General features: G+C 36.9%; 1 protein-coding gene across 1 annotated transcript; it reads left to right on the forward strand.

Moving 5' to 3' along the window:
- The first annotated feature begins 50 nt into the window (after positions 1-50).
- On the forward strand, positions 51-15,483 carry LOC133321241 (uncharacterized). The gene is made up of 10 exons (XM_061530329.1): positions 51-156; positions 2,344-3,128; positions 4,653-4,839; positions 8,770-8,975; positions 9,042-9,312; positions 12,043-12,753; positions 12,787-12,967; positions 13,031-13,270; positions 15,109-15,240; positions 15,313-15,483. Exons 1-10 carry the CDS (start codon positions 53-55, stop codon positions 15,481-15,483), a joined length of 2,988 nt encoding a protein of 995 aa, XP_061386313.1. The 5' UTR covers positions 51-52.
- The last annotated feature ends 4,609 nt before the right edge of the window (positions 15,484-20,092 follow it).

A 20,092-nucleotide genomic window follows, 5' to 3' on the forward strand; every position in this document is an offset into this window, starting at 1 on the left:
TTGAAGCTAATTTTTTAATATTAATGTATTTCACAATCGCACTACAATAATCATGGGAAGATCTCAGGATTTATTGGATGCAGCAAGAACTGGCAATATTAGTGTTGTTGCCAAAATTCTGGAGCATTATGCCAAAAAAGGAGGTCCACTTTCTAGGTAAGCGAAATACTTTCATTTTTAACCCTGATTTGGTGATCATATATGGAAAATAAAAATATTTTGGTAAATTGACAGAATTCGAACTTCAAATAGCTGTGATGATATTTATACCAAAAACAACACCGTATACCCTTTTCCAGAATGGTTAAGAGGATTGGTCCATTGTTATTTTTAAATGGCCGATGGATTTTAGATTTAAACCCTCCGATATAAATATTTTTTGTTTGATCGACACTTATAAATAGTGTAAGGAAAGCGACCCGCCGCGGATCTTTTTGAAAATTTCGATTGGCCCCATTTGTTAACAGTCAAAAATTTCCTTCCAAATAATAAAATTTCTTGTTTCTATGATTTTTGGCGAATATTTAGGATTTGTTCCGGCACATGCTAGCAACACAACCGAATCTTCGTCAGACTCTCATCACTATATTGTCATTTTAAAACTAATGGGAAATATATTGTTCTATATGGAATTTTGGGGGCCCATTATGTTCGGTAAATCCGAAATTTCATGAGGAGGGCCTGGGATCACGCCTAAAATTGTCGGAATTTTTTTATTGGGTAACTTTATAAAATATGAAATTTTTTGAAAGCGGATTTTTATCCACCATGAATACGGAATGTTAAATTGCAGGGCTATGTCAAAGCTATACCAATATTGAACATTTTCTTCAAAGATTTTATTTATACAAAGAACTGGGGAAAGAAGTCGAGAGGCTATGTCATTGTATTAACCCATAAAAAAACGAAATGTCAAATTACAACTACTCTGTTTGGAGAATAGATCTAAGACCATTCATAGATCTTGGAACAACTCCATGGTATAATAATAAAAGGTAACAGCAAGTGTTGTTGTACAAAAAACGATACAACAACCACATGGAAATTTGTTGTTGTAAGTTCTACTAGTGTCAACTCATGTTTACAGAAAAATGTAAACAAAGAAACAAACAAATTATCATCAAATTATTTTTATTTTGAAAATGAAATATTTTCGAATCCTCAAAATAAAAATTGAAAAACATGAATGAAAATCTATCAAATTTATATTTCTATCGCTTCCACATCTTTCCTTTAATTGAGCCATTGCCATATATATGCGTAACACGTATGAAAATGCTGGGAATAGCGAGTTATTCCTTCAAGAAAGATTTGCTTCCTCAAACTTTCCCAGCAGGCAAATTGAGTAAATTGAATACGGGAGCACATTAATAAAGAACAATTTCAAATTGTATGCGTTCCTAATTTTCCTGTTGGGTGATTTTTAAAAACATAATTTGTCAAATTCATATCGACACTAGTATTACATTGGAATCAAATCAGCTGGGATTTGCTGTTACCTTTTATAATTGTACCATGGAACAACTCTAGTTTAGTAAAAACGATTAGATTTTTCTGAATTTAAGACTCTCTCCTATGGACATATACCAACATCGCGACAGAATCTCTTGTTAAATAGAATAGCTTTTTGGTTGAATGCCTTTCGCCCGGGAATTTAAGACTTTCTCCTATGGATACCAACAGATACCAACACCGGCTACGCGACAGAAACTACTTTTAAATAGTATTTTTTGTGTAGACGGCCTTCGGACGGGGATTTAAGACTTTCTGATATGGACAGATACCAACACCGCCTACGCGACAGAATTTCCTTGTTTTTTAGTGTTCTAAGGCCCATTTCTTTTGATCCACAACAGATACAGCCACTTATCGGACCATTTTGGAAAGGGAAAATTGGTCTATCAATTGAGTCAGGACCCAAGTTCGACATTTAGGACGTTTTTCAAAACCCAGTTTTTGGACTGTATCTTCAAAACAGTATGAGATAAACCCATCATATCTCCAATGGAAAGGTATTTTTATGACCTTTAAAATGATGATATTAACTGGATCCATAGAACCGGATATAACCGGGTACCCGTACCCGAACTTCCGGGTCAAATAACCGGCTACGTCCTCCTAGAAAAAAAGATATCCCCTTTATTAGGGTAAAAATACCTACCTCTGGAAAAAATTTCAGAAAAATCTGATCGTTTTTACTAAATTAGAGTAAAGCCTAGATCTTTACATGAGGAATATGGATTCTAAATTGGAGCAGTTTACCAAATTGTTGACTCGATCACATTCTAATACCTTTCCTATTGATTTTCATAAACCCACCCGATTTTTGTTTCTGTTTTTCAGTTTTCGACGCAGTCCCAGTATAAATGCACAGGATATGAATGGTTACACCCCGCTACATCATGCCTGCCTAAATGGTCACGAAGAAATTGTACGCCTCCTATTGGCTAGCGATGCTGCCACCGATATACCAGATATACGTGGTTCAACGCCACTTTATTTGGCATCATGGGCAAATAAACCAGATATTGTAAAAATGCTATTAATGCATCCCCGCCGACCGGCAAATCCCAATGCACAAAATTCACAAAATGAAACACCACTGCATTGTGCTGCCGAGCATGGTCACAATGCTGTTGTTGCAATACTCTTAGCCTATGGTGCTGATCCAACAATACGTAATAATAGTTTTCAAACTGCATTAGATTTGGCATCACAATTCGGACGATTACAAGTGGTACAATTACTGATACGAACACATCCTGAATTAATTGAACCATTTCGTGTGTACGACGAAATGGTGGCTTTGGAGAATGGTCATTCACCACCGTATACGATAACACCAACCAAACATATTTATACACATTCATGTTTACATTTGGCGGCACGTAATGGTCATAAAAAAGTTGTCGAAACACTACTGGCAGCCGGTGTTGATGTAAATATTTTGACAAATTCCGGTTCGGCACTGCACGAAGCGGCATTGTGTGGTAAAAAATCGGTGGTTTGTACATTATTACGAGCCGGTATCGATCCATATGCTGTTGATGGTAATGGCCGAACGGCATTGGATATTCTAGTTGATTACCCACCGCATGTCACTTATGAAATTGTTTCGATAATTAAGGGTAAGTTGAAAAAATGGTATTAGTTTGCAATTTTGTACGAGATTTAATTTTATTTAAAATATTAATAATAAATAGTTTATATGCAATATTAGCTTATTAAATTATTGACATTAAATTTAATAACCAATAAGAAAAGTAGTAAAGTCGGACTGGGCCGACTATGAGATACCCTTCACCACTTTGGGTATATTCCTCATATGTATCCTAACAGACGTCGCCTTTTCGAAGGAACATTGACGTGAAATTGAACGAACTTAAATATGCGATCTTTATCTATATGTAAAGCGACTGTCATCAATCCCTACACAAAATATATATGGGAGCTATATCTAAATCTGACCCGATTTTCTCGAAACTTGACACACATCATTCTAGACTCAACTCAGTGCACTATGCAAAAGTTCGTGCAAATCAAAAGATATATAGGGACTTTGGTGCACCATTTGCATAAAATCGGACTAAAATATATATGGGAGCTATATCTAAATCTGAACCGTTTTTCACAAAGGTTAGCACACATCATTCTGGACCTAATTCAGTACCCTACGCCAAATTTCGTACACATCGAAAGATATATAGGAACTTTGGTGTCCCTTTTACCTTAAATCGGACGAAACTATATACGGGAGCTATATCTACATCTGAACCGATTTTCACGAAACTTAGCACACGGACATGCATAAATCGACTCAGAAAGTGATTCTATGCATATTCTCAAAACGAACCAAACATATGCACAACGACATAATACCCTGTACCACAGTGTGGTGAAAGTTATGAAAACAAGTAAAATCTTTAAATTCTACATAGCCGGTGTTATGCATCCGCATAGGCAATTTTAATTTTCAAATCAACATGGAACTATACAATTTCGACATCGGTCCCACAGGGTATCAGAAATAATAAATTGCTGCCACATTTGATGATATATTTCCAAAATACTCAAAATTGAGGGATATTCGATTTTTTTCCGATCCGCCAAAAGGAACTGATTCAGTATCAAAACAAGAATTATGTATAGTTATTCTATCCCTAGATTAAATATTACATTAAAATTTATTTAGCACAATGTTGTATTATATTTTACGTTCCAATTCTCCACGCGCTCTAAATAAACCATAATTGTAAATAGTTGTAGATTTTCTAAAAAATAATTACATTGTTAGATTTTCTCATGAATACGTTTTCAAATAAACAACTATACAAACATAATTTTGAAATTTAAACAAATCATCGTTTGTTTTACCCATTTTGCTTTGTTTACTTGCTATTAAGCTATTTGATTATGAACAGATACAACAATATTATGACATACATGCAGCATTGCTATTAGTGGTCAAGTGTGTAGGAGGCACAGTAGAATATAGCGGCATCATCATCATCCAGTAATTTGCCATACATAAGAACGTTCAGTGACCTGTCTGTATTGTTGTTTAGCTTATTTTCTTTAAAAAAATCTTATTGCATTGTTTTTTTTTTATCTCTATGACTCATTAATTAGATATGTATGTACATTTCTTACAGATTTTTGCCAAGACAGCAGTAACATGGAAAATAAAACCCATTTCATGCCAATTAAAGATGTAAATGACAATACAACATTATCGAATTATGAGGATGATGCAAGATGTGAAGAAAACAAAATAATGGAGCAACGGAATTTCCATCATCATCCGAATTCTGTAGAACCTCCACATTCAATGGCAAAGAAGTAAGAATGACTTGAATGTTATACCCATTATAATGTAATTTATGTGTTTTCTTCTTGTTTTTGTGTATGTGTGTGTTTGCTCGCGCCTAATGCACTTCTGTTTTTTTTTTTATTTTTCAATATCCATCTTCATGTCTTTATGCACCATATCATCATCAGTGTTATGCACCTCTAGCGACCACAACCACCACCACCACCAACCATCCATACACCCACGTTACACAATGCACCACAAAATAAAATAAAAAACCCCATTCCTATTCTCTATTGTTATGGATATTATTGCTTATATATAGGAAAACAAAAAAATGTTTGTTTATACATTCCTGGATATGAATGTGATACATGATGTTGTTTGTTTTAAATGTTATATTTTATATTCTAGTTTATAGGTGATGATCTCATACATGCATTACTAATTACAAATTATACACTAACATTAATGTGATATTTGTTTTTTTTCGTTCAACTGAATACATGTAATAATAATCATTTGTTATTTTTAAAATACATCAACATGCATATTTATATATCATTAATTAAAAACGTTTATTTTTTTTGTATCTCTTTAAAATTTCGATCGATGTGTATTAAAAAGGGTAATTTAGACTAATTTGCTTTATGTGTTATGAACAAAAAACTTTCAATTAAAACAATTCTCAAAGGAACTGCGTTTAAGATTAGGACTAAATAATGAATGGGGGGAAATGTAATGCGATAAAACATAGTCTGAGAATAATTTTAAATTATCGGAATTCAGGGTTAAAACCAACAAATTAATTACATTTGTTTAAAAACTATAAACATGGATGTAGTACTTTCTAAATAAAGTAAAATTCGGTTAATCCCAAATTTTCCCAATATTCAGAAAATGAGTACACGATACCTTCTTCATCGATATTACTTTGTGTGACCCCAATAGTTTGTACCTACACGACATATTGCTCCTAGACCCACCTCGACTAGATCGCTCTTTGTTAAAATTAGCGGGTCAAATTTGTGTAAAAAATATTAAAAGATAATATAAAAAAGAAAATTAACGTCTAGTTGTAGGTGTGTAGAGTTTTGCCCGATTCTACTGTTCTGGGTTTTAAATAAAGCTGTATATTTCAGAAATGATTTCGTTTTTTATTTCATACATTAGGAAGACTTTCTTCAGATGAATATCAAATCTACTTCGTTAGCGAATGTGGGATATATTTAAGCATGTATTAAAATACATGTTAATACGAAACTTCCTGCATACCCCGATCCTACACCCTCACAATGATTCCAAATTCAAATTTCAGGATTTCAAGTTTATGGTTCACCCACATTTTAAATTCTACCAAATTTTGTACACAATAATACGAATTTCCAAAACTTCCTATTTAACCCAAACCTATACCCCCACAGTGATCTTAAATCCAAGTTTCAGGATTACAATTCTATTGGTTCACCCACAATTCAAATTGTACCAAATTTAGTACACAGTAGTACGAATTTAAAAAACTTCCTACTTAACCCAAACCTACACCTCCACAATGATCCTAAATCCAAGTTCCAGGATTCTTATTCTATCGGTTTACCAACAATTCAAATTGTACCAAATTTAGTACACATAAGTATAATGTTTTAAAACTTCCTATATATCTCGATCATACACCTCAACAGTGATCATGACTCCAAATTTCATGACTCTAGCTCTATTGGTTCGCCTAAAATTCAAATTGTACCAAATTTAATACCCATGAATATAAATTGCTTAAACTGAATCCTGACCCCAATCCTACGCCTCTACAGTGATCCTGACTCCAAATTTCATTGTTTCCGCTCTATCGGTTCATCCAAATCCAAATTGTAGCAATTATAGTACGTGTTAGTACGTGTTAGTACTTTTCGTACACATCAGTAAAAAATTTCCAAAACTACGTACATATCCCATTCCTACACTCCGACGGTAATGGTTATTTCAAATTTCAGGATTCCAGCTTGATTTGTACCTCCAAAATACATTTGCACCAAATATAGTACCATATAGTACTTTTCGTACTTTTCCCAGCCATATCTGTCACATTTGGATCAATAGTGATCCTCACCCAAAATTTCAAGATTCTAGCTTCAGCCGTTTCGTCTGGACTTTGCTGAATCGTTATGTCAGTCAGTCAGTTTACACTTTTATTAGTATAGATTGTTACTATGTGACAATCAGGGACCATTTGCCTAGAAGATGTTTCGACTGAATTACACTATATTTTATATCACGACCAATGATATGCACTCACATAAATGATTTCTACTTTTTGGTTATCAGAAAACATCTGCAGATAAGCTGAACACCTTACTTTAAATTGTCCTAATAAAGTTTTTCCACTTCCAAGTACGAGGGCAGTTTTGAAGGTTCTTAGCCTAGCACATAAAACGCGGTACAAACAGAAAAAAGTTAAGTATTTTGATAACGGTTTTGTAAGTTCCAACAATTGTGGTGTTTGATGACGTCACCTTTGAGTGTTGTAAAAATAGAAAAATTTCCTTCAGCTCGTCTATTAAAGACTCCCTTCAACTCGTGTATGAAAGACTCCCTTCAGTTCGTCTATGAAAGACTGCTTTCAGCTCAGCTATGAAAAATTCCCTTCAACTCGTCTATGAAAGACTCCTTTCAGATCTTTTATGAAAAACTGTATTCAGTCATTGAGGATAATTCCTCAGCTCTTCTATGAACGACTTCCTTTAAGTCATCTTTTCCAACAATCAATAAAGAATAACTGACTTCAGCTCGTCTATAAAGACTCCCAGAAGTCGTTTATAAAGACTTCCTTCAGCTAGTCTATGGATACCCCTTATCTTATCAGTTAGCAGCTACCTTTATCTCGTCTATAAAGACTCCCTGAGCTTCAGCTCGTCCATAAAGACTCACTGAACTTCAGATAAAGACTCCCTTATCTCCATCTCATCCTTTGAAACATCCTGAGCTTCAGACCGTCTATAAATATTCCTTAGTTTCATTTCGTCTATAAAGTCTCTCCGAGTCTCAGCTCGTCTAAAACGACCCTCTGAGCTTCGGCTCGTTTATAAAAAATCCCCAAGTTTAAGCTAGTTGATAAAAAACTTCCTGAGCTTCAAAACTACTCTTTGAATTTTTTATTACCCCCTTAGGTCTCGAAATTGTGGCACAATTGTGGTCTTTGTGCATATGTAACAGGCAAAAGAAATGAAAACGAGATAGACACATGGTTCCTTTTGAGAATATGCAAAGTATTACTTTCTGAGTCGATTTATGCATGTCCGTCCGTCCGCCTGTCTGTCCATGTTAAATTGTAAACAAAGTACAGGTTGTATTTATGATCCGAATTGGATGAAATTTGGCACAGCTCATCTATTTGGCCCAAGGACGAACCCTATTGAAATTGGGAAAAATTGGTTTAGATTTCTATATAGCTCCCATATATATTTTCGTCCGATTTAATGTAAATGGTACACCAAAGTTCCTATATATCCATCGATTTGCACGAAATTTGGCACAGCGTACTGAATTGAGCCTGAATAGCAAAGTTTCTTCAGACATATAAAAGTATGCCAAATGCGCCAGCGACCATAAAAAATAAAATTTTAACAAATTTCTCCGGCAATAAAATTTATGCATTTCAATAGCTTATTAGGCATATTTGTTAACAATAATTTTTAGTGAGTAATACAATTAATTTTTACAAAAACAAAAGATGTGAAATTTTGATTTTTTTTCTCGTACTCATGATTTTTATGTTTGTCTTCAAAATTACATCATTGTGTCTACTGCTCCATGATCTGTCTGTCTATCCTGTCCAAATACCTTCTTTTCAAATGCCAGTGCTGAAATAAACTTTCACTTTTTTTGTGTATGTGTCTAATGTTAAATATCTAATTTGTGTGGTTACATCAAGTGTATAACAAAATTTATTTCTTTAAAAAAAGTTCTATGGAACGTCAAATATCCATCGATCGTTATACACCAATGGAACCAATACTAAATCCAAAAACAACAATACCAAAGAGTAATCGTTCAACTCCAGAAACTATACTAGAATATAAACCGGTCTATGCCACAAATCTTCTAAATCGTCGTTTGGGTACACTCAACACCGAAAAAATATTTCCCAAATTAGAAACGTATAGAAAAAGTAGGTATTTACATGAAGTTTTTACCACACTTTCGAAATATGACATCACTTTTGATTTAAATATAGAGGAGGAAGAAAAGATGCCGGCCGTCAATTCCACACAATATTATTGTGTAGATGAATATGTTGAAATGAAATTGCCCGGTGGAAGTGCCGGTAATACACCCCGAACGCCAGTTGGTATAGATCACCAACCACAAATACCGTTACCAAGTCCTAGAAAAAATCTTGAATATTGCGATTATGCAAATATTAGTGTTATTATGGATAATGCTCAAAATAATAATCGACGGCGCCAAGACAATGAGCAAGATGATGAAGCTGATTGTAATAACAAGTAAGTTGTGATGAAGTAATTAGAAATCTCATAAAGCAAAGAACTTGTTAAAATGATGTGATTTTTTTTAATCGATATTATTTGGTATGTGTATATAGTAGAGGATATGTAGAAGTAGAAAATCATTAAATATAATAACTTTAATCTATTACTAACGCTGGGGCTTGCATTATTAGTTCTGCTTTATTATTAAAATAAGTTTTACTAAATGTTACGATGTTGAGCCACCAATAATTTAACAGCTGCTGTCACTGGCGGTCCTTCGGTCAATTGGGTTTATCTTGAGTGCCTGAAAAAGAGAAGATATAGAGTCTACGATTTTAATGGGATTTATTATGGAGAATAATCTTAGAGTATCAGTCGTATATCAACCAAACAGTCGAATCGTTTTGCTACGAAGAGCTGGACATCTACATATTAGTTGCTCATTTTTAATTCTTCCTCATCCTCACATAAATGGCAGTAGTGATGTCCCAATTGAATCGGATAGACCTTACATTACTGCAGTGAACGCATGAAGTAATCATACTTCGTGAATCCTCTGGCCAGATGCATTTCGTTCACGTAGACCTGTCTGTTGACAGCTTTCTCGCAGTAGACCTTACGGATTTTGCCAAAGTAATAGCCCATAGATGGTCTTACTGATTCCTCAATCTACAGATAAAGTGACTGTTATCTCTCCTCTCTATGTCCTGGAACCCAACAAAAATTTAACGACTAGTCGTAAGTCATATAGAGCAATATTACAGTCATATACCGCATTTAAATTTATACGTAACTTCAATCCCTGGCTATCAACATATATAGTCATCGGCCCTAGGTAATTTACATTAATGTCTTCTACAATTTTAACCGCATTCATGATTGCTGAGATATCAGCCCCGCTAACAATTTGTTCCTAGTTTTTTCCGAATTTGGAACGAAACTCGAAACAAAATTGTGTGAAGGTGCCAAAAAATTCGGAACGTTTTGTCGAAAAAAAAACGTAAGTCTGGGTTTATACATACAACTTTTTTTAAGCAACTCTGCTGCTGCTCTCTACGAATCTCTTTTGAATTTCTTCCCCTTGTCAATTTTTTTACCTCTCTCTTCTAAGAACTCAGCAAATCTGCTTACAAAAGTTGCATGTGTATACCCAGCTTCTTAAGAATGTCTCATTAAAATTTCAAATGAAAATCTCAACAACTCTGGAAGATATAGCCGATTTATTGTGTCAGCATCAAGCGGCTGTAAGAATACTTTTCAAACATTGAACGCGTTTTTCTCAAAACAGTGTTTTTACCATTGTCGGGCTTGAGTGTTTTTACCATTGTCGGGCTTGAAAACTTTAAAACTATTATGAACTACGATAAATCTAATCGATGAAGATCTCCCCTAATTTCCACCAAAGTTTTTGGTCGAAAATATGCGACTTTCCAACAAAAAACTTTCGACTTTCCTATTTTGCTAATCCTAATTCATACCAGAGCCACATATGTAGATTTTCGATCGATGCACGCCATCGAAAAGAAGGACTCTTCTTTAATGACAAAAAAGAACAACAATAACATTTTGTCAATTTATGTTCTTCTTTTTTATGCAGAGATATTTTGTTCCAAACCAACTTGTCTGTCGTATTTTAAAGTCTAAGTATCTAAGGCATATTTTTAAAATGCCTTGGTGAATAAACACATTTCTATCAAAATGTTGTGTATAATCCCGACTTTATTTTGACACATTTTAGATTAATCATATCGACGCCTCCGAACCATAGTATGCTAAGTCTGAAAAGTGAGTTTTTTAGTAGAAGCTTTCAAAGTACGGAAGTTTCTTTAATCGTACGTGCCATGCTAAGTACATTTTTGCTTATAACTTTGGTTTGGATTGGCCGATGATTACCAAAATTCCAGTGAATTTAAATAAGGACCGTAGTATCTAAAAACGTGAAGAACTTTAAAACATGCTAAATCGACTTAGCATACCATTCGGAGGCGTCGATATATCCGTCCCTGTCTCAAAATATCTTAATATTTGTTTGTTTTATTTCATTTATTTTCCAATAGAAAACAACATTTAAAATAACAATAATAACTGTACATAACCGCATTTTTTGAATAAGTAAATATTACAACTACAACACATCCTCCCAACCATGGATTTTCCCAAAAAATAGAAATAGTTATAATTTTTATCATAATCATCTATGTACCTGAACAGGTAGAAACTGCATACGACAACTGCAGATAAAAATATGTCCCACCCAAAACAAAAATATGAATTTTGTATATACGATCTGGCATCATTGTTCTTTGTTCAGCATGAACAAAAGGATATGACGCACAGGATAGGATAGCACGTGCGCCATTTATAAATCCTAACACATTTTTGTGGCAGCTGTAGATGTTAAACAACGCCTCTCCTTTGTGTTAGTGATAAAGAAAGAAATCTCTTTAATTTATTTTAAAATTAGTATTTTGTACTAAATTTTTTGACAATGAAAGTGAAATAATTTTTAATAAGCATGTTAACACAAATAACCTAAACAACATATTGTGATATAAAGTTTAAGCCACCCTTGTTAGAATACAAATTTGTATCCTTGCTAAAAGAAGGATATCAATTAAAGAACAAAAATGCATTTTCTTATTTCCATAAAATAAGATATTTCAAAACGGTAGAGTATTTCATTTAAAACATTTTAATTACATTTTAAATCAAATTCATGTTTTTTTTATTCTTTAAATATTTCAGTGATATTCAACCAAAGACAACGTCTACAACAAGCAACAATAAGTTCGATACGAACAACAACAACGATTCTCGAAGACAAAGTCAGGACAGATCTGTACACTCGCCAACCCCCGATTGTCCTCCACCATCGGCTTTTCAAGCAGAAACCACAATATTCGAATTTGTGAAACCACCACCGGATAAAAGTTGGAAACGTAAATCATTACAATTGCAAAATCGCAATTCCCAATTCTACAATAATCTAAAATCCTTTATATGGGAAGAACAAATGGAGCCACCAGAAGAAGAACAATTTGATTCGATAAGCAGTTCAAGGGTATCTGAATGTGTTGAAGAGTTTGTGGGTGATGTACCTTTTGCCGGTTTGTTTAAAGGTTCTTCATTGAATTTGGCCTGCCCCGATCCGAGTCAAGAAACAAATCAAAAAAGTCAAGCTATTGAAGAGTTGCCAAGTGGTTTGAGATCTCCCAGTTTGGTTAAGTCTGTTAAACCAATGCCCACAAAATGGTCTTCGGTAAATCTTCAAACACCCACCGGCAATGAAGAAAAAACCATAGAAAATCTCATTACAACGAAGGAAATAAAAGATCCCATCACCACGAATGAAAATGAATTTGATTTTGATGCCTCAAAAGTATGGGATGAGATAAATACAATTTTTGAAAGTATTGGAAATGAAGTTTCCGCAGCCAATAATGAAACCAACAATACCTCGGCCAACAACAGCACCACCAACACAACAACAACATTAGAGGCTATAAATGATGAATGTAATTATTTATCGAATACATTGCGTAAAAAGACTTTAAACATAAGAAAACCAGCTGATTTGCTATTAATATCACCCGAAGAACAAGATATCAATCCGAATTGGTGTCATTCGGCCAACACATTGATATATGGTTATGTTCTATATGATGTTTATGTAAGTAAAATTTCTTGTGATATTGAGTTATAAGAAAATCGTATAATTTTGATTTTTTTCTAGTATTTGGGTTCTACTGTCATCCGAGAGTTACATGGTACGGTCTCGACTAGAAAATCCATACAGAAGTTAAAACGTGAAGAGACACCTGCTCCCATGGAGTACAAAGCCCAAGATGGCAGTATAATAGAGGATATTAACTGTTCAACGCGAATTCTAAAAGAAACAAACGAACAGACACGTTTGAAAGTTGGCATAGCCCTGTCACATGCCGGTGTTCGATTTATTGATACGGAAAATAAGGTAAGGAAGTTAATATTGAAATAAAAATCAATAATCAAAGGGATATACTAGGATGCCATCCATAAGGTTTCCACGACAGAGGGTTGAAAAATACGATCTGAACCACCAAAACACCGAAAATTTGGGGGTGCCGTTATATGGGGACTACCAGAAAAAGTGGGCCTATATTTATAATTTTTAATGGAGTAATTTGGTACCCAATAAGAACCCAATATACAACATTTCAGCGAATTTAGTTATAAAACGCGCCCAAGAACCCCACAGTACGGGGTACCCCTATATGGGTAATATGGACCTGTATTTATAATTTTTAGTGAAAAGATTTGCTACCTAATAAGAACTCAAAGTACCAAAATTCTGGCGATCTATCTCAATTCGTTTAGACGCTAGAGTGATTACAACAGGCTGACGGACATGCTTAAATCGTAAAATAGAATTTTACGCTGATCAAGAATATATATACTTTATAGGGTCGGAAATGATTATTCGATGCGTTACAAACGGAAAAACAAAACTAATATCCCGTTCATACTATGGTGGAGGGTATAAAAAGAAGAAATTAATGAAGATAAGCTTCGTATTTTAATGGGATTTTTTACGGAGAATCGTGTTAAGGGCTAAGCAGAATGGTCGGGTTGTGCGTTTGTATTTTCAATAATACAAGAGTAGTTCGGCGGCTGCGGCCTTGCAATGATGCAGATTAATCTGCAGGACGACCAGCCCATGCCTCCACCGGTGGGTCAACTGCGACCATCCCTCCATCCTCGTTGCAAGGAGATAGACTGACAACAGTCCAGCTCGATGTAGTGAGGCTGGGATTTTGCAGCACCAACATTGTCAGCAGGAGTTCCTTGTCCACTGAAGGTGGGGGAACCCAGGCAGAGAGGACCCGTCTGTGCCTTACTTTGGTATTCGTTTGTCAAGTGCCTCAAGTTCTTTTCTATGGAATTCTAGCATGCGTTCAAGGTGGATAGTTGGAAGTTTAGGATTTTACTTGTCCGTGATTTGAAGGTTTCAGATACATTTCCACCCGATGGGACTGACATTTTTCTTTCCACTTTCTTAAACGACAAAGGACTTCCTTGCAGAAGTTTTTTAGGTGTTTAAATGATTCTAGCAACATTTTTCTACGGAAGGGACTGTAGTTAGGTTTTCCTTTTCCAATGACGGGAGTGTAATTTGAAATTCCGCGTTAGTGAAGGATAAAGAATTCCCTTACAGAAAATATTTAATATAGGTTCAGGATTTTATATAACCTCCATATAATGTTCGTATCATTTTAAGTATTATCAGCATTTTATAAAGATGAGGCTTTAATTTCGAATTCTGAGTTCTTAGTGGGTGAACATCCTCGCAGGAAATTTTCAATATAGGTCCATGTTTTCACCATTCCGCCCTTATTTCATCTTAATTTAAAATTCTTAGTGGGAAATAACTTTTTTTTGTCATTACTGCTTCTCCAACTAGTTCACTTCCTATTTAGTATATATATATATATATATATCATGCGTAGACAAAGTCTAAAAAATCTTAAAAAAAAAACGAGTTCAGCTTCTCTAAGTTGATATTTGTGACTTAATAGGTTATCCGTATACGAAGAATTTCGCCCAATTTGATAAACACTTTTATTAAGCGAAGGCTTAACAAATCACCATTTTATAATTTTTAAATCACGTGGGTGTACTTATTAATTGTGTCTGTGAGCCGTCCGAAGACGAAATAGGGAAAATAGAGGTTTATATTTTTTTAAATAGAGGTTTATAGTTCGACATACCCCCATCTAAAAGTACACCATATTTCATATAAATAAATAAAATTCGTTTTTTATCTCCCTGCAGAGTACCATAAGTGTCCACGATATCGAAAATATCAATTGTGTTAGCCAGGATACAGATGATTTAAGATATTTTGCCTATATAACAAGAGAAAAGGATACACACTATTGTCATGTCTTTATGGTTGATAGTTTGGTAAGTATTTTTAAAATACAAAACACATATCAACGTTTTCTTAAATTATACTATTATTTTTTAATTCTTTAGGATTTGGCCACCGAAATCATACTAACACTGGGACAAGCCTTTGAGGTGGCCTATCAATTATCGCTTATCAATCAAGAAGAATCATGTGCCAATAATTTATCCGATGAATTAACAACTGTTGAGGAGGAAACTAAACGTATTAGTTATTGCGATATTGTGGATAATATTTAATTTTTTTTTCCTTTCTTTCATAACTAGAATCTATGTTCAAACTTAATGTCATAAACGAAACAAAATCTAATCAAATACCTATGTATTTAAACAACAACTAAATCACAAATTAATTTTATATTGAGGCTTCTGTTAATGTCCCAATGGAGTTCCTTTTAACAAAGAAAACAAGAGACGTTTACACGGTAGCTTCCGCTATACTATATGATGACAAACGACTCGGAACAAAAAAAGTCATTAAAACCAAAATCCCCTCAGAGGCCATTGATTGATAACAAAAAAACATAACTCGTATTATTCTAAAAGAAACTTTGTTTTTAAATGTATTGTTCTAACGTATTTTTTATTTTATTTATTATTGAAACCCACAACACAACAAAAAATATAATCAAAATTTCTATATATTAACCATAATTGCTATTCTTATGTGTATTAATTATTATTGCAATATATTTAATTACTTACTAGTCTTGATGCCATTATATGTATGTAACGTATTATGTATTTTATATTTTGCATCCATTTTTTTGTATGTTGGAATTAATCCACAGTAACGAATAGTGCCTTTATTCAGCCAAATGTACCAAATAACAAATTATATATATTGTAATAAAAAAAAAATATTAAACAATTTTTATTGAATTTTTTATTTAACCCTTGTGGGCCGATGAGCTTTGGGGAAAGTTGTTTTTGTGAAAATTGTTCGCGGATATTTTGTTCTAGACATAACAGTAAGAAAGGTATACTATGAGTATATTGACATGTACATAGGTAAATGGGTCCGCCTACGGGGAGCAAAGCTGAATGCTATCGGACGCGTCCACAGGTTGCGGATAGTGGAAAGCCCAACACCATTCGTTGGGTAACTGTTAATAACCAATAAACAGTCGCGGACAATCAGCGGGCTCAGGGGGAGAGTCTCGGAGGAAATGACCGAGTGCCAATGATCCCTGAGTCGACGAGGCGAGAATGGCGCCCCCTCCCATATATCCATCTCAAGGTTTGGGACACTACCTTCTTAAAGTGTCCCCCCTAACGCTGGGGTGTCATGCGACCTCGTGCCTATCAGCGTTCCACGGTTTGCAGTCAGGGTACCGACTGTATTAGAACGGAGCCTTGTTGATACCTGGGCGCCTCAACAAGTGTTTCAGGCTTAGTTGCCAAGTCCTTGCCATGGTAAGAGGCTATGCCATGGTCGACCTCAAATCCTCACAAACAGCACTTTTTTATGGAGCCAATTTTTGAAGACGTTGACTCAACCTCCACGGCCTGCAGTGACGTCGCGAGGCTTCTCAGGCAGTTGGCTGTCGAAGCAGATGCTGGCACCGATGAGGCTCCCATCGTTAAGATGGATGATTCATCGGTACCATTATCTGATAGACAAGCTGACGCTAAGGAGATCGCTGCCAAGAAAATGTATCGGAGAGCAGTAAATTTCTGCAAACGGTACATTGGACGGGACAGCGACTCCATCACGGGTAAGGAGTTCCTGTTAATCAAGAGGAACCTCAAACTCATTAGGAAGTTCTCTAGGAACTATCCTGATGACATTGAGAGGGACTTCTTGATTGACAGGATCCCCCGACCCAGTACTAAGACCACGGCGGTAGTCCCTTCTAAGAAGGAGAAACCTGCTGATGGCCCCGGTACATCCAGGAAGCTGATGCCTGAGACGTCTAAGCCCTCAGCACCCCCAAAGGGTAAACTGAGTACTGAGACGTCTCAGACATCAGAATCCACAAAGACAGAAGGCAGGGGACTGTCGAAGTCGGCCCGAAAGAGAGCCCGTAAAAAGGCCTCCAAGAAGACCGATAAGGCACAACCGCCCTCTGTCAATCCACCTTCTGCCGAATTGCCAAAGCTGACAGCCAAGGCGGTGACAATTGGGCAGTCGTCAGTGGTCAAGCAGAAGGTAGCGGACGCGAAGCAGGTGCCTGCGTCTGCTGGGCATACCTCTGCAGTAGCTGCTACCCCGGGTGCCAAATCTCGGCCACAGCCCACGGCTGTCAAGAGAATGAGGTCCTCGGAGGAGCAACAACCTGCTGCAAAGAGGCCCACGCAGTCGTCGGCCGTACAGAGCTCTGCTTCCTTTGCTTCGGTGGTAGCGTCGAAGGAGAAACCTGCCAAGAGCAGCGATTGTGGGGTGAAAACCAAACACGCTGTCTCGAAGCAGGTAGCCCAGACACCTACAACTGAGCAAAGCGACTCTGCTGATCCGAAAGAGGTTCCGGAAGATCTGCGGGTAGCGATCATCGACCGAGCTGACCCTGACGGGTTTATCAGTGAGGATAGATGGGAGCTGGTCGACAGCTATCTGAAGGACCTCTTCCTGTCCGACGAGGTTGATCGAGAGAGCCTGCGGTTTGGCCTGACCTCCTCTTACAAAGGAGTAAAGGTTGTTGATTGTCGCACTAAGAAGACTTCAGATTTTCTTAAGAAGACAATCAACAGCCTGGACCCCCTTTGGGAGGGTGGTCGTCTGGCGGCCGTAGCGAGAGATACCGAGCGGTATGGTAACCTCGGTGTTTATCCCAAAACCTTTCAAGGGGCTGGAGAAGACACTGAGGTTATTGGAGAAGCAGAACGACGGCCTTCAGACGAGGAGGTGGAGAATCCTCGCCTCGTTTGAAAGGAACGGCGGTGTAGTCGCGAAGTTCGCTACCGATTCTGCGGGAGAGGAGTACTTGAGGAAGAACAAGGGTGAGCTTGTTTATGGAATGGGGAAACTTTGTTTCCGTCTCACCACTCCAAAACAATAGGTAGGCAGCAGCAAGCGCTTAACGTGATCCAGATTAATCTGCATCACTGTAAAGCAGCAGCTGCTGAACTGCTACTCACCCTTTCTTCCTCAAACATCGACGTGGCGCTCATCCAGGAACCTTACCTGTACAAAGGTAAGGTGACTGGACTGGGCGACACCAAATACACGCTTTTGTCTACCTCCAATGGAGAGAAGGTGAGAACGTGTATTCTTGCTAAAAAGGAGTTAAATTTAATGCTTCTTTCTAATTTCAGCAATGGAGATATGACGACAGCAAGACTAGACAGAGGTACCACGAAGCCACTGATAGTCTCTGCCGTCTATCTTCCCTACGAAGCTCCTGACCCACCCGGCACTGTTGTATGCCGCCTATTGGAGGAGATGAGCAGAGTTGGTGACCTCATCTTGGGATGTGACGCCAACGCACATCACTTCTATTGGGGAAGCAGCAACACAAACACAAGAGGTGAGTCCATCTTCGAGTTTATACTTAGTTATAATCTTAGAATTTGTAATAGAGGCAATACACCAACTTTTGTAAATAGGGTGAGAGGTGAAGTCATCGATATAACCCTCACAAATATGGACGACTCTGGGGTCGTAAACTGGGAGGTGTCTGAGAAATGTTCCTTTTCGGATCATAGACTCATATCCTTCCAGATTCCTACCTCTAGAGTTAAACAGAAACCTTATAGGAATCCTCGGAAGACGAACTGGGACAAATTCAAAGCTAAAACAGCAGCCTCTTTTCGGGATCGTAATGATCTCAAAACGGTTGAGGATGTTGAATTAGCTGTGAAAAATGTCACGGCCACTCTTCTGAAGAGCTATGAGGCATCTTGTCCCCTGACATACCCTGGGAAGAAATCTCAGCCGGTATGGTGGTCACAGGACCTTGCAACCTTGCGGAAGGCTGCAAGGAAAGCTTATAATAGAGCTAGTAAGACAAAGCTCAGTACAGATTGGGATGTCTATAAAAGACAATTCAATAGGTACAAGGGCGAAATCAAGAAAGCTAAACGTGAGTCTTGGGTCTGCTATAGCGAGTCGATCGAAGGAGTCAACGAAGCGGCCAGATTCCGCAGAGTACTCTCTAAGGATCCAAAATCCATAGGAAGTATTAAGCGAAGTGATGGAACGTGGACAAACTCTGGCAGTGAGACTCTTGATCTTCTATCATCAACCCACTTTCCTGGTTGTAAGGACTATAGGGAAGATGCGCAGTGTGTGCATCAGCCTACAGTTCGGACGAGGGAAGAGGAGAAGATGATAGAAGACACTATAAGATACCCAAAAATGATATGGGCGATAAATAGTTTTCAACCCTACAAATCTCCTGGTCCAGATGGTATAACACCGGCCATGCTGCAACACGCAGATGAACGGATAATATCATATCTGCAGGACATTTTTAGGGCTTGTTTACTTTTGTCGTACATACCCAGTCTATGGAAAGAGGTTACCGTGACCTTCATCCCGAAAGCCGGGAAGCCGAGTCATACGGTACCTAAAGACTATAGACCGATTAGTCTTTCTTCCTTTCTACTAAAAACTTTAGAAAGGTTACTAGACTCAGAAATTAGAGATACCATTGACCGTAATAAACTTAGTAAATCCCAACATGCTCTGGCTACACGTTGGCAGCATTCCTCGACATCGAAGGAGCTTTCAACAATGTGAAGCTAGAGGCAATCCATTCTGCTCTCGTAGACATAGGTATCCCCTCACTCCTTACGGAATGGATTGATAGAATGCTGGAAAGCAGAATTATCAACTCATCCCTAGGAGAGAGTTCCGTGAGGAAATCTGTCAACAGAGGCACACCTCAGGGTGGAGTTCTTTCCCCCC

This window comes from Musca vetustissima, unplaced genomic scaffold, assembly GCF_032173495.1.
Source record: "Musca vetustissima isolate MV318-11 ecotype Yass unplaced genomic scaffold, APGP_CSIRO_Mvet_v1 utg523679, whole genome shotgun sequence".
Classification (NCBI taxonomy): domain Eukaryota; kingdom Metazoa; phylum Arthropoda; class Insecta; order Diptera; family Muscidae; genus Musca; species Musca vetustissima.

Coding starts and splice junctions, on each gene's coding strand:
- LOC133321241 (XM_061530329.1), top strand. CDS start 53: ATGGGAAGATCTCAGGATTTATTGGATGCAGCAAGAACTGGCAATATT. Junction 4,840..8,769: donor CCACATTCAATGGCAAAGAA/GTAAGAATGACT, acceptor CTTTAAAAAAAG/TTCTATGGAACGTCAAATAT. Junction 12,754..12,786: donor AATAATGAAACCAACAATAC/CTCGGCCAACAA, acceptor CAACACAACAAC/AACATTAGAGGCTATAAATG.